General features: G+C 38.3%; 1 protein-coding gene across 6 annotated transcripts in view; it reads right to left on the bottom strand.

The window, feature by feature from the left end:
* The window catches only part of LOC103102612 (uncharacterized), a 72243-nt gene that overhangs the window by 5253 nt on the left and 50566 nt on the right, over positions 1-16424 (bottom strand). For all 6 annotated transcript variants that reach the window (XM_056800044.1, XM_056800043.1, XM_007504768.3 and 3 more), the window contains 4 exons: positions 15190-15276; positions 14252-14365; positions 10821-10931; positions 9982-10119 (listed from right to left, as the gene is read on the bottom strand). In XM_056800044.1, coding sequence (XP_056656022.1) covers positions 9982-10119; positions 10821-10931; positions 14252-14365; positions 15190-15276 — 450 coding nt within the window. The remainder of the gene's footprint in view (positions 1-9981; positions 10120-10820; positions 10932-14251; positions 14366-15189; positions 15277-16424) is intronic.

Consider the following 16424-nt stretch of genomic DNA (forward strand, 5'->3'; position numbering starts at 1 on the left):
AACAGCGGGAACCTCAGGGCCTGCAAAGGTGCTATTCTGAAGGGCACACCTTGAAAGCAACCTGGGCCAGTCTCAGGGCATCCAACACAGACAGCAGAGAAGCAGCCTGAGAGAGATGAGGGGGAGCATGTAGCCCCCTGGCTGGGTCCTTCCATCCGAGTCTCACTGAAGGTTTTTGCCTCGGGGCACATCCAGACTGACCCAGCTGAACCCAATCCCATCAGGAGCCCTATGATCTCAAGGAGGCCAGGACCCCTCCCCCCTTAAGAGTGCAGGGACCTCTGAAAGGACAGGAACCACAGGGCCTGCAAAAGCACTGAGGTACCTTTTGGACAGTGCTGTGCCAGGCTCAGAGCATGGAAGTAAGGCAGCAGAGAAGCAACTGGAGGGAAGTGAAAGCAGTAACACCCGAAACGTAGGCAGGCAGGGGAGGGCAGACCCTGGGCTTCCCCGGGAAGACAGCACAGCTGTGGAGAATGGACAATTTGCCTGGGGCTAAAGCCTCGGACCATCAGACAGATACACTAAGAGCCAGTCCTCCTCACTCAGATTTCTGACTGGAAAGGGGAAGAAAAACCATAGAGATGGCAAACAGTACAGAAGTGCAAAAGCCTCCAAACACCAAGAAAAGCAAAAGAAGGGGGTGACTTTGGAAACATTTTATGGAGCAAAAATACAAAATACAGAGGAAATAGAAGAGGAAACACAAACAAATAGTTCAAAACCTTCCAAAGGAAATGGAAATTCTCCACAAACTCTTGAAGAATTTAAATCGGAAATTATCAAAAAGATGGAAACCTTCTGGCAGGATAAATGGGAAACAATGCAAAAGGAATTCAGCAATCTGAGAGACCAAAAATATGCAAATACAGAAACAGCTTGAAGCCTCAAAAAACAGGCCAGACCAAACTGAAAAGGAAAACAGTCTTTAAAGGTCAGAATCAGGCAACTGAAAGACAATGATCTTGCAAAAGAGCAAGAATTAATAAAGCAAAGTCAAAAGACTAAAGAATTAGAAGATAATATAAAATATCTCACTGACAAGGTGACAGACCTGGAAAAGAGAGGAAGGAGAGACAATCTGAGAATAATTGGTCTACCATAAAAACCAGAAATAAACAGTAATCTTGATATCATAATACATGAAATCATCAAAGAAAACTGCCCAGAGATTCTAGAACATGGGGACAAAATATGCATTGAAAGAGTTTACAGAACACCCTCTACATTAATCCCCAAAAGACAACTCCCAGGAATGTAATTACCAAATTCCAAAGCTTCCAAGCAAAAGAAAAAATCTAACAAGAAGCCAGAAAAAGACAATTTAGATGTAAAAGAACACCAATCAGGGTCACACAGGACCTAGCAATTTCCACTCTGAATGACCGTAAGGCATGGAACATGATATTCAGAAAAGCAAGAGAGCTGAGTCTTCAACCAAGAATCAGCTATCCATCAAAACTGAATATATACTTCCAGGGGAAAGTATGGGCATTAAATAACATACAAGATTTCCAAGTATTTGTAAAGAAAAGACCAGAGCTCTGTGGAAAGTTTGACATTCAAACACAAAGATCAAGAGAAACATGAAAAGAAAAATAAGGAAAGAGAAAAGGAGAAAAATGTTATCTTTTTCTTTTATTCAAACTCTCTTCTATAAGGACTACATTTATATCAATTTATATATATTAATATGTGGGGAAAATATAATGTGTAACTCAAAAATTGTATGCATCTTAGAGTAATAGGAAGAATCACGCATAGGGAAACTTTGGATCATCAAGATGATATGGAGAAATGAGGGGAGATAGAAAGAAAAATGGAAAGGGGAATCGTTGATGTTACTTAGATATACTCCAAGAAATAGGGAAAAAAAACTAAATAGAATAATCTTTCTCACACAAAGATACACATGGGAAAGGGAGGGGAAGAATTCTCCTATAAGAAAGAGAGGAAGAGAGTTTTTACTTAAATCTTACTCTCAGTGAAATCAACTCTGGGAGGGAAGAACATCCAGATCCATTGGGATCTTGAATTTTATTTTATCCAACAGGGTAAGGGAGAAGGGAAAACCAAGGGGGTTAAGGGGGAAGGGAATACAAAAACGGAGGGAAGGAGAGAGGGGAGGGGAAGGGAACAAAAAGGGAGGGGCTAGAAAGGGAAACATATCAAGGGAGAGGACTAGGGGGACTGATTTAAAGTAAATCACTGGTTTAAAAGGTTATAGCTAAAGAAGAAAGGTCAGAGTTAGGGGAGGATATCAAAATGCCAGAGAATTCACAAGTGACAATCATAACTTTGAATGTGAATGGGATGAACTCACCCATAAAATGTAGATGAATAGCAGAATGGATTAGAATCCAAAACCCTGCTATATGTTGTCTTCAAGAAACACACATGAGGCTGGTATACACTCACAAGGTCAGAATTAAAAGATGGAGTAAGACCTTCTGGGTCTCAACTGATAGAACGAAGGCAGGAGTTGCAATCATGATATCAGACAAAGCCAAAGCAAAAATAGACCTGATTAAAAGGGATAGGGAAGGTAAATATATATTTTTTAAAAGGGACTTTAGATAATGAGGAAATATCATTAATCAACATTTATGCACCAAATAGTATAGCACCCAAATTTCTAATGGAGAAACTAGGAGAATTGAAGGAGGAAATAGTAAAACCATGTTAGTGCGAGATTTGAACCAACCACTATCAAATTTATATTAAATCAAATAAAAAAAATAAATAAGAAAGAGGTAAAAGAAGTGAATGAAATCTTAGAAAAATTAGAGTTAATAGACATATGGAGAAAAATAAATAGGGACAAAAAGGAATACACCTTCTCAGCACCACATGGCACATTCACAAAGATTGACCATACACTAGGCCACAGAAAACATGGCATACAAATGCAGAAAAGCAGAAATAATAAATACAGCCTTTTCAGATCATAAGGCAATAAAAATAATGATCAGTAAGGGTACATGGAGAACCAAATCAAAAATTAATTGGAAATTAAATAATATGACATTCCAAAATCAGTTAGTTAGAGAACAAATCATAGAAACAATTAATAATTTCATCGAGGAAAATGACAATGGTGAGACGTCCTTTCAACCCTTATGGGATGCAGCCAAAGCAGTAATCAGAGGGAAATTCATATCTCTCAGTGCATATATTAACAAACTAGGGAGGGCAGAGATCAATGAATTGGAAATGCAAATCAAAAAACTTGAAAGCAAACAAATTAAAACCCCCCAGAAGAAACCAAACTAGAGATCCTAAAAATTAAGGGAGAAATTAATAAATCGAAAGGGATAGAACTATTGAACTAATAAATAAGACTAGAAGCTGGTTCTTTGAAAAAACAAACAAAATAGTCAAAGTAATGGTCAATCTAATTAAAAAAAACGAAAGAAGAAAAGTAAATTAACACCATCAAAGATGAAAAGGGGGTCATCACCTCCAATGAAGAGGAAATTAAGGCAATCATTAAAAACTTTATTGCCCAACATAATGGCAATAAGTATATCAATCTAGGCAATATGGATGAATATTTACAAAAATATAAATTGCCTAGACTAACAGAAGAAGAAATAATATATTTTATTATTAATATTATATTAATTTATATATTATTATTATATTATATGTATTATATAATAAATAAATAAAATATTATATAATAAATAATATTAAATAATCCCATATCAGAAAATGAAATCCAACAGGCCATCAAAGAACTCCCTAAGAAAAAATCCCCAGGGCCTGATGGATTCACAAGTGAATTCTATCAAACATTCAAAGAACACCTAATCCCAATACCATAGAAACGATTTGACATAATAAGCAAAGAGGGAGTTCTACCAAATTCCTTTTATGACACAAACATGGTACTGATTCCAAAGCCAGGCAGGTCAAAAACAGAGAAAGAAAATTATAGACCAATCTCCCTAATGAATATAGATGCAAAAATCTTAAATAGGATACTAGCAAAAAGACTCCAGCAAGTGATCTGAAGGATTATTCACTATGACCAGGTAGAATTCATACCAAGATGGTTCAATATTAGGAAAACCATCCACATAATTGACCATATCAACAAGCAAACCTACAAAAATCACATGATTATTTCAATAGATGCAGAAAAAGCCTTTGATAAAATACAACACCCATTCCTATTAAAAACACTAGAAAGCATAGGAAAAGAAGGGTCGTTCCTAGAAATAATAAACAGTATATATCTAAAACTATCAGCTAATATCATCTGCAATGGGGATAAACTAGATGCATTCCCAATAAGATCAGGAGTGAAAAAAGGATGCCCATTATCACCTCTATTATTTGACATTGTACTAGAAACACTAGCAGTAGCAATTAGAGAAGAAAAAGACATTGAAGCAAGACTTAGAAAGAGTCACAAAATGTAAAATAAATAATTTTGACTACATCAAATTAAAAAGTTTTTGTACAAACAAAACCAATGTAACTAAAATCAGAAGGGAAGCAACAAATTGGGAAAGAATCTTTATAAAAACCTCTGACAGAAAAAACACTATCCATAAGTAGAGGACAAACTCAGGGAGTAGAAACACCGAGGAAAAGCAACTGCCTGACTATAATGGCTGAGGGGACATGACAGAGGAGAGACTCTAAACAAACACTCTAATTGCAAATACTAACAACATGGCAATGGGTTTGAATCAAGAACACATGTGATACCAGTGGAATCATGCGTCGGCCACGGGGGGTGGGAGGGAGGAAAAGAAAATGATCTTTGTCTTTAATGAAAAATGCATGGAAATGATCAAATAAAATACTATAAAATTAAAAAATATATATATATTAAGGATTACTTTCACCAACCAAAAAAAAAAAACCTCTGACAAAGGTTTAATTACTCAAATTTACAAAGAGCTAAATCAATTGTACAAAAAATCAAGACATTCTCCAATTGATAAATGGGCAAGGGACATGAATGGGAAGTTTTTCAGATAAAGAAATCAAAACCATTAAAATAAGCACATGAAAAAGTGTTCTAAATCTCTTATAATCAGAGAGATGCAAATCAAAACAACTCTGAGGTATCACCTCACACCTAGCAGATTGGCTAACATAACAGCAAAGGAAAGTAATGAATGCTGGAGGGGATGAGGCAAAGTAGGGACATTAATTCATTGCTGGTAGAGTTGTGAACTGATCCAGCCATTCTGGAGGGCAATTTGAAACTATGCCCAAAGGGCGATAAGAGACTCTGCCTTTGATCCAGTCATAGCCCTGCTAGGTTTGTACCCCAAAGAGATAATAAGGAAAAAGACTTGTACAAGAATATTCATGGCTGTGCTCTTTGTGGTGGCTAAGAATTGGAAAATGAGGCGATGCCCTTCAATTGGAAAATGGCTGAACTAATTGTGGTATATGTTGGTGATGGAATACTATTGTGCTAAAACGAATAATAAAATGGAGGAATTCCATGGAGACTGGAACAACCTCCAGGAAGTGATGCAGAGCGAGAGGTTCAGAACCAGGAAAACATTGTACACAGAGACTGAAACACTGTGGTACAATCAAACGTAATGGACTTCTCCATTAGTGTCAATGCAATGTCTCTGAACAATCTGCAGGGATCTAGGAGAAAAAACACTAAGCACAAGCAGAGGACAAACTGTGGGAGTAAAAACACCGAGGAAATGCAACTGCTTGACTACAGGAGTTGAGGGGATATGATCGAGGAGAGACTCTAAATGAACACCCTAATGCAAATACCAACAACATGGAAATGGTTTCGAATCAAGGACACACGTGATACCCAGTGGAATCGCGCGTCAGCTGTGGGAGGCGTCTTGGGGGGGGGGGTGGAGGAAAAGAAAATGATCTTTTTTTCCAATGAATAATGTTTGAAAATGACCAAATAAAATAATGTTTAAAAGGAAAAAAATAACAAAGATAATTTTGTATCTGGGATGCATTAAAGTGGTGTTTCGATATCAGGTTTATTTTCTCAATTGTGTTCTACTTAGGCTAACATTAAATCAAGTTCATTTCCTCATGACACTGCCTGCATAGTAGCCAGATGCAATCTAGGGTTTTGTTAGGTGTTAAAGGATAAGCCAACCTAGAATGAAGAACTGGGCAGCACAGGTAAGCCATCTGATCAAAAGCCAACATTCATTCATTCTGTTATCATTTCTCTGTAGAGTTGAACTGTTGGTGAACAGTTAAAACCAATTTGTAATTGGCAAAATGAATTTTTTTAGATGATCTCAGTTTAAATGATCTGTACCACCCTAATGCTGGTTTTTAAGACCATTTGAATCTTAGAAAATTTTTCTCAGAGCAAGAATGGTGTACATTCTGATTAGCTTACCAAGCCAGTCCACAGAGTCTGTTTAACCCATAATGTAGATGTGTCACATATAATACAATTGGTACCATAGAACAAAACAGTTCTACACACAGTGTTTCTCCACAGTGTTTCCAGTGGAAAGTGAATTTAGAGACCTATTGAAATGCCCAAAATACATATCCCAATGCGGTGAGAGATCTTCAGTGACTTCCCTCCCACTTAGTTACTGGTGACCTGCATTTTGATGGAGGGTTTCAAGGATTGGGAAAGAAGATGGCAGAGAAGGGGAAGAAATCCCAAAGGGCAGGAGCAATAGGTCAAAGAGAATTTCTGCCTGAAGTGGTCATTCAGATAGAATGACAGTATTTAGAACCAAAAGGAACCATAGAGATCTAGAAAGGATGCATGCGGATGTGTATTACCGTTAGTCATGGGAAAGGAGATTGATCAATATTCTTTAGTGATATTAGTCTGTAGTTTTATAGTTCTCTCTCCCCCCCACCCTTTCTATGTCTCTTTCTCTTTGTGTGTGTCTCTGTCTCTCTCTGTCTGTCTCTCTCTTTCTCTCTGTCTCTCTCTTTGTGTGTGTGTCTGTCTCTCTGTCTCTCCCCCTCTCTCTCTCACCTTTTCTTTCTCCCTTTCTCCCTCCCTCCCTCTCCCCTCCTCTCTCTGTCTCTCTCTCTGTCTCTGTCTCTCCCTCTCTCTCTGTGTCTGTCTCTCTCTCTGTCTCTCTGTCTCTCTCTGTCTGTCTCTCTGTCTGTCTCTCTCTCTGTCTTTCTCTTTGTGTGTGTCTCTGTCTGTCTCTATCTCTGTCTCTCTCTCACCTTCTCTCTCTCCCTTTCTCCCTCCCTCCCTCCCTCTCTCTCTCTCTCTCTCTCTCTCTCTCTCTCTCTCTCTCTCTCTCTCTCTCTCTGTCTCTCTCTGTCTCTCTCTGTCTCTCTCTCTCTGTCTCTCCCTCTGTCTCTCTCCTTCTCTCTCTCCCTCTCCCTCCCTCTCTCTCCCTCTCTCTCTCTGTCTCTCTGTCTCTGTCTTTCTCTTTGTGTGTCTCTGTCTGTCTCTGTCTCTCTCTCTCCCCATCCCTCCCCCCCCCACAGAGAAACTATCTAATACTTTGCATTTGAGAGTACAAGTGAATTTAACTTAGCTGACAAGCACACTAATATAGGAAATATTGTTCTTGAATATTCAAACAGTGTGTATTAAATAAAACATTCCATTGTAAGGGTCATGAGAATATCTACATTAAATTATTAGGAATTGTTTTATTAGGGTAAAATAAGATTTGAGATTTGCTAAGTATGTGACAGGAGTCCAAATCCTGTCAGGCTGACAGACTGCCTGAGATGGAACCTTAGCTAAGATCTTGCTTAGGAATTCTGGGAGGGGAATTGGAAAAGTTCTCTTAAAAAGCAATTGTCATTCAGAGAGGGGGCTAAACTTTGGCTCCTGGAAATTCCTTGAACCAGAGGGATAGTTGTGGAAAGAGGAGGAAGGTGGAAGCAAATCTGGGTTTCGCTCCTCTCTGGTTACAGAGTTGAGAGCCTGGCCTCGGCCTCTTCAGGCCTGAAACCACTAAGCCAGAACTTTGACGGACTAGAAGTTGAAAACCTAACTGAAGAGCGTCAAGGAGGCAGGACTGAATAACATATAATAACAATAAAAAGAAGAAGAAGTAGGCTCAGGTCGTTAGAAATTGGGTGAGTTAGTAATAAGGAGACAGAGCAGGCCTGGTTTTTGCCAGACCGAAGCCCCTGAGGGACCATGAGTGTGGGTGGTTGGAGGTAGTAACCCACTCGCTTTTAGGAATCTTTCCTGCTTTTATCTTTCTGTTAAACTTTGTAATCCGTATAACCTTAACTGTCTCCACAGTTGTGTCAGTCAAAATCCCCTGGAAGGTCCTCTGTTCTTTCCAGCCTCTATCAACTGTGTTACAAAGTTAAGACAACAGACCCTTCTTACTAACAAATAGACACAATCCCAAAATATCTACAACAGTTTCCTTCTGTTAAATTTAAATTTGTTCCATTTCCAACCCCTCTTCCCAGAGAAAGGATGCATGTAATTCAGAGGCAGATAGGCCTATGGTTTGTGCTCTTCAGTAGGACAGAGATTGAGGAAGATAGGAAATGAGACTCTCCTGCCATTGTTAGCTCATCTCCACCTTGACTCTCCAAATCATCCTTCCTTTTCTGTATTTCCTTTTTTCCTCTAACCCCAAGGATTGGTTTGTCTGCCTCCAGTCAGGTCTGCCTCCTCCTCTGCTCCTCCAGGGAGCCACCAAAATCCTTTTACTCTCCTATCTCTGAAGCTGCCACACAGAATTTTCTAATCTTTTCTAAATTTTTGACATCTGTGAAGATTAAATTTAACTTTCCCCTGATTGTGAATATGAAATTAATTAACTCTCCCCTGATTGTGAAGATTAAATTGTAACCCCTGCCTATTTTTAGATTTAATCACCAAAAGTGTAAACACCCTACTTAAAGTTGAGTGGGAAGATCTGCCCATTTTTAGATTGAATCCCCAGAAGTATAAATACTCCCATTCACACTTGATTGGAGGAGTCTGTGACCCATGTGTACAATAGTGGGTGATGAATCAGAATCGACTGACTGCCTCCTGGGCCATCCTAAAGCAGGACTTCAACTGTGATTGGTAGATGTAGAATTAGGGGAAGGCACAGGAAGTGATGCAAGAGAAACTGTCTTTAAAAGGGAGTGACACCTTGCTGAAGGAGTTCTACTGACAATTCTTTCTTTCTTTGGAGTGGAGGCTGGTGGAGAATCTGCTGACTAGACATGGTGAGTGAAAGGCTGACTCCCTTCATATTGGATTTTCTGAAGAGACTAGCCTCAGGAGAATCTTTCCCAGGTCCTAGGCTTTGCTGAGGCCTAAGGACTTTGTCTCCCTGCCTGGGTTGAGCCAGGGGCTGGGAGTAAATTACTTAGTGCCTAGGCTAGATCTCTTTCGCTGTTCTCTCTGATTTTCTTATTTCACTCTTTCTATATTTTGTAAATAAATTGTAAATAAATTTCTTTGGAATTAATATAAATTCCTAGTGACCCTATTTTTAAATATATCCATTCCAACACTTTTATATATAACTCCTTTTCCTCCTTATACAGCTAACCTGTTGAGAAACTGAAAGGGAGTTGAAACATTTTCTGTGCGCATTTTTTGGATGGGTATGGGAAGACAAAGGTTAATACAGTTCTAAAAAGTGGATCTGATTGTATAGATCATCTGCTTTTCAGGGGGAAAAACAGACTTACAGGTGCCAGGTGACACCTGTTTTGTACCCTGCGACCAGGGTAGCAGGAGTTTTTGAGGAAAGGGATAAGTGCTAAGAGATTGGGAGAGGGGGAGGGAGAGGTATTGAGGGGTCCTAGGCAGAAGCAGATTCCATAAAGATGGAGAAAAATCTCTAGCATGTTCCCCTGTGATGGCCATTCCAAAGAGCCACCGTAAGTCAGGTGGACATATGCTATATTTATATTCTTCCATACTCTGTCAACCAGAGAAATGAGGATGTGACATTAAGGCTTGTTCACCTGGAAGCTAACTTTTGGTTTCTCTTTAATTAAATTCCTTTCTACAATACCTCAATAAATCATTAAAATGTTATATTCCTTAATTACCTGCAAATTGTTTAGTTACTGAAAGAAAATTCCTGGTCCTGCGGCAGTTTCTGTCTGGAGGAGGCATTTTGGCCTGTAGCTCTAACCCAAAACTTGTCAAGGAGGAAGGCTGCTTTTTTCCCATTTGGAAAACTGGCTCTACAGATTCCAATAGAAAAACAGATGAAAGAAAGCATTCAATTTTTTAGTGACACAGCTAATTTATTTTATCTAAAAAGCTACGGAAGGGATGGTGGGAGGGGAGGAGGAAAAGAAAATTATCTTTGTTTCCAATGAATAATGTGTGAAAATGACCAAATAAAATAATGTTAAAAAAAGGAGTGTTGGGCACTAAGAGAAAAGGGGGATGTTGGCAAAGCAGATTTCCCCCCTTGGACCTGCCCACCTGTGTAAAGACAAAGACTGACTAGCCAGGAGCTCACTGGTTGGAAGAGAATTGGGACTATTTAGGGTTCCCAGCTGGCTCTGCATCTTCCACCCAAGGGAGCAGGTCAGGGGAAGAGAGGACAGAGCCACAAGCAGTAGAGGAGTACATAAGAAGAGCTGACAGGAGGTAGGAAAATCTGGGCCCCGTGAAACTACTCCCCTTTCCTTTTTGATTCCACAGAGTTCCTGGGGCTTATTTTCCCTTGGTGATAGAGAAAGTGCTTATCAACTAGACTGCATTATGGAAGTCTCCCAAGTAATATGGCATAAAATCAAATGCCTGTCAGAATTTATAGAAATAAAAAACTGAAAATACATAGGATGCATAGGACAATTCTCCAGTCCTAGAGCATGTATCACAAGTTTACAAATGTTCTGTTCTATCCACAGCTGTTTTAATATATAATATTTACCTTTCTTATGAAATGAAGAGAAAGTGGTCTTTTGTGCTGGATACATAGGTGGAGCAGAGGTGTGCTTGTTCTGACCTTCCCTTCCATTTCTAAACAAATCCTTAGTGACAGCTAAAGAAGAAAAGCAAAGTCACCTGCAATCGTCCCCTCATTGGCTCCATCCACTCATAACTTTCTTGGCATTTTCTCTGTCATTCTCACTTATACTCTCTATCTGCTCAATCCCAACATTTTACATGAACTCTCCTGGTCTTCCTGGTCTATTGAGCCTTTGCCAGAATATCCTTATTATGACCTAGTGGAAACTTCATCAAAACTACATAGGAGGGGGAAGCTACTGGGTGGCTCAGTGGATTGAGGGCCATACCTAAAGATGGAAGTTCCTTGGATCAAATTTGACCTCAGACATTCCTAGCTGGGTGACCCTGGGCAAGTCACTTAACCCCCATTCCCTAGCCCTTACTGCTCTTCTGCTTTGGAACCAATACATAGGATTGACTCTAAAATGGAATGTCAGAGATTTAAAAAAAACTGCACTGGAGACATTTTAGTTTGATTCTTCCCTCTGGCATGTGCCATAGCTAGTCACAGAAGAGGAGGAGGAAAGCAATGCCTCTAAAATCTACCTCTCAGGATTGATCTGAGAAGATAATGCCCATAAATCCTATGTTAATGTCATGAGGCTGGACTTGGAGTCAGGAACGCCTGAGTTCAAATCCCACCTCAGACATTGGCTCTGAATAAGTCACTTGACCTGTCTCAGTTTCAGATCCATCATTTGTAAAATGGGGATAATCATAGAATCTATATCTATACAGGGTTGTCATGAGGATCAAATGAGATGTATTCAAGTGCCCTATAAAACTTAGAGCACTATCTAAATGCTAGATAATGATAATATTATGTCCACTTTTATTATCTCATCCTCTTTTAGGAACTGGCAGTATCTAAGAGTGTTTATGCCTTAGGAACTACTAAAGAGAGCCTTAGCTGAGCCTGTAAGTCAATCAATTTACATTTATAAATAAAATAAATATATTAAGTACCTAGTCTGTGACTATGCTAAACCCCAGGGATACAAATAACAATCCCTCAAGGAGTTCACCAGCTAAAGGAGGAAGACAATATACAAAAGGGGGTAAGGGAGAAAGTCCTCAGCCAGGAGCATGATGGAGAATTCCAGAGAGGTCCAAAAAGCTGAATAGCTCATGGGAAATGGATTAGAGGGAGGAATCCTGGGCTGGATGGCTAGAACTATGACACCCTGTAGAGGGGAAGTAACTACCTCCTTATTAAGAGGATATAGAGGAAGGATAGTAAAATTCTTGGAGTCAGGACATGGATTGTCTTATATAAAGAATAGCAGGAGAGTGTCACTGGACAGCATCATATGTGGGAGTGAGGTAGAAGGAGGCTGGAAAGGTGGGAGGCAGCCACACAGTGAAGGGCTTTGAACACCAGAGGATTTTATATTGATCCCCCAAATGATAGGAAGTCAGTGGAATTTTTTGGGAAGGGGGGTTACAGGATCAGTTTTGCACTCGAAGAAGACCAATCTGACTGCTGAGTGGAAGTGAGACGAGTCGGGGAAGACTTAAGTCGGGGAGTGGAACTAATAGATTATTGCAATAGTTCAGAAGTGAGGCAATTAAGAGCCTACATCAGGATGGGGCCAATGTCAGAGGAGAGAAGGGGGCATAGAATTGACAAGATTCAGAATCAAGGATTGTATCTAGGCTAGGAGCACTGGGAGAATAACAGTGCCCTTATACAGAGGCATGTAAGAAGAGAGGGTTTGGTGGCTCTTGGGATGTCTGGGCTCCATCTGGGATATCCATCTGGGATAACTTTAAAACAACTTCTTTTTTTTATCCTTTAATAAATCTATATTATTTCCAAAGTGATAAACAAATATAATTCAATACCTTAAAAAGCCTTGCCTTCATTGGTGCTAGTACTTGCTAGACCAATACAGATTGATCCTCTCTTTGCTTTATTAGCTAACCATCATGAATTGCTAATTGTCTAAACAAATAAATTTATCACAATTTATCATAATTTTTACTGTATATGTTTTAAACTTTGTATTTTTATATGGATTTGGCTTATTTGAGTTTGTTACATTTGTTTCACTGCCAATTGGTTCCTCCACTACCTCCAAACATGCTAATGTCTCCCTCATTCACAAAAAAATTCTCATGCAATCCTTCCATCCCCACTGATGGTAATGCTATGTCTCATCTGCCCTTTGTGGATAAACTTCTTGGGAAGACTATCTACAATAAATGCCTCCATTTTCTTACTTCTCACTCTCTTAATCCCCTAAAATCCAGCTTCCAATTTCATCATTTAGCCAAAAGTGCTCATTTCAAAGTTATCAATGATTTCCTCGTCAAATCCATTGACTTTTTCTCAATCCTCACTCTTCTGACCTCTTTGTAGCCTTTTGACCCTGTTGATACCCCTTTTGTCCTTCATACACATTTCTCTCTAGATTTGGGGACAGCACTCTTTCCTGGTCTTCTTCCCTATCTGATCACTCCTTCACAATCTTTTTTGCAGATCACCATCCAAGTCACAATCTACAATGGTAAATGTTCCACTGGGCTCTGTCCTAGCCCCTCTTCTTTTCTCCTTCTATACTACTTCACTTGATCATGTCATTAATTCTAATGGGTTTAATTATCTCATGGTTCTCATACCTACTTTGCAAGTTCTCTCCAATGTACCCTTTTCTCGCTTCTGAAACTGCTAGCCTCCTGGTGCAGGCTCTCCTCACCTCACACCTGGACTATTGCAATAGCCTGATGGTTGGCCTGCCTGCCACAAGGCTTTCCCAACTCCAGTCCATCCTCCATTCAGCTGCCAAAGACTTTCTAAATTGTGAGTCCTATCATGTACTACCTCTCCCTTTGTCTCCCACTCAGTAAACTCCATTGGCTCTCTAGCACTTCCAGGACCAAATACAAAATCTTCTGTTCATCATTCAAAGCCCTTAATAACATTCATCTCCCTTTCTCAATTCTATTCTTAAAATTTACACCCTTCCACAGATTCTTTCATCCAAAAATCTGGCTTCTTTGGTATTCCATAAAGAAGACAATCTCTGGGTTCCCAGCATTTTCTTTGGCTGTCTTTCATACCAGAATGTTCTCCCTCCCTAACTCTGCCTCTCCAGCATCCTTTAAGTACCAACTAAAATCCCACCTTCTATAGGAAGTCTTTCTGATAGGAAGTCTTTCCCATTTACCAGTTTATAGCTTATTTGCATATATTTGTTGCTTGTTGTTTCTTCCATTAGTTTGAGAACTCCTCAAGGGCAGGGACTTTCTTTCTGCCTTGTTTTTTTTCTATATCCTCAGGTCTTAGCACAGTACCTGACTAAATAGATGCTTAATAAGTGCTTAGTGACTGACAGTGTCTTTTCTTACCAGATACTTTATTTTGTTGAAGAGATGCTTGGGAAGGTGTTGGTGAAACATCCATCCATGCTGGAGTTGGACTGACTTCTTTTGTGTCGTCTAATAAATCATCTATATTTATCTCTAAAGAGATTTTTTAAATTTTTTAAGATTTAAAAATTCAATCTTTTTCAAACTTTGCTGGGCTAGTATAGATTTAGTCCCACCTTGCCTTATCGGACACCTTTTATGAGTTACTGTTGCATAAGCAATTATTTCAATCATAATTTATCAATGTTACATCTGGAGATGTTCTATACTTTGTCTTCCTGGATGAATTTAATTTCTTTTATTTGTATTACATTTGTTATTGTATATTTCTGATCATCTCTATATCTGTAGATGTTCTAGAGAAATAATCTTGCCAATTTATCATTGAAACATATGAATCACAACATTTGCTGAAGATCAGCAGTTGTCACAAAATCCTAATGTCTGAAGAGACCAATAACTAGTCATCCTGTAGATATCACACTTCCCTCTATATTAGAATATGTTTGTCTGAAGTAAAACAACCTATTAGTAGTTTTTCTGTTATTATGTCATGCTATTATGGAAGGAGAAAGTCCAGACATGGGAAGTAATAGTTTCACTCTATTCTAACCTAGTTAGAGTTCAGTTCCTATTTTAACAGGGTATTTGAAACCATGCCAATTAAAGCACACTTGAAAGAATTGAGGCTATTGGCATCAGGAAAAGAGGACTTGGTGGCTATATCATAATTGCTATCACGTATTTGAAAGACTGTTTTATGGAACAGGATTTAAGTATTCTGTGTGGTCCAGAGAGCAGACCTACAGCCAGTGGGTACAATTTATGGGTTGGCAAACATGGTTAACTTCTAGGTCTTTTTCTATCACTGTCACGTATAAAATTTCAGAATCCTACCACTATAATTCCCTACTTACCAACTACTTTGTCTAAGGCTAATTGTTGTATTAGACTTGTAATTGACAGAGACACATCAGAAAGTCTTGAGGGTTTTCCTTTATTGGCTGTGATGAAGAAGAAAAAAGAAAATTGGTATAGTCACAGATGAAACAAAATTACTTGCTAATTATCTACTAACCTTTAACTTACATGTGAAAGCATGTATGTATGCAAATATCTGGCCTTTTGTTGTGTGTCCCCCCTGTGCCTACTTGTTTAATTTCTTTGAATATGTCAGCTCTCTATTTGGGGATATATGTTCAAATACACACATACATATATACGTCTATATATTACAGTGTCCCTTCCTCTCAAATTATTCAGTATTTAATTACTTTGTACAATTTTCATTTATTTACTTTGTTTTTATATTAACATTACATTTATGTATACTATGTATACTTATAAATATATTATAAGGGCATTTGTCATCTTCTCTATTAGAATATAGGACCCTTGTGAATAGAGCCTGTTTCATTCCTTGTATTTTTTCCCCAGTACCTAGTACAATGTCTGGCATATAGCAGAGGCGTAATAAATGCTTTTAATGTTTGTTAATTAATAGGGAAGTGAGAGGAATATTTTCTTTGCAGTATATTCAGCAGCATGAACAATTCTCACCATCTCTCTAAGTTTTCAGATTCTTAAAGACTATGTATAAAACGAAATCAGAACATCACAAAGTGGCATAATACTCCTGGTTTGCTCATTTAGATATTGTACTGAATTCAACATATGTACAGTGCTGAACCCTCTTACCTTACTTTCCACATCCTAAAAGAATATGAAGGTATAATAACAACCTGGAGAAAATGTCAATAAAAACTAAACAAGATTTGTTGGCATTCCATTTCTTTATTTTTCAACATCTATTTTATTTTTATTGATTCCTTTAGTTTGAAGATATTCAAGACAAAAATTAGATAAAAGACTATCCATTTGTAAAGCTAAGATCACATCCTATTGAATCAATTTCAAATAATTATTAAATATGTATGCTAATATTGTAATTACTGCTGATGATGTAGTCTTGGATAATTGTATTTGTCTGACCTTTTAACTTCAAAACTAGATCCAAAAGATTTGTCAATGATCTTACCCATGTCCGACCTACAAAATTACATATATTTTCTTCAATAGGTAAAAAAATTTAGCATGTATTTTTATTTTTTTTTAAATATATTTTATTTGATCATTTCCAAGCATTATTCGT

The sequence above is a fragment of the Monodelphis domestica genome, chromosome 5, assembly GCF_027887165.1.
Source record: "Monodelphis domestica isolate mMonDom1 chromosome 5, mMonDom1.pri, whole genome shotgun sequence".
NCBI classification, from domain to species: Eukaryota; Metazoa; Chordata; class Mammalia; order Didelphimorphia; family Didelphidae; genus Monodelphis; species Monodelphis domestica.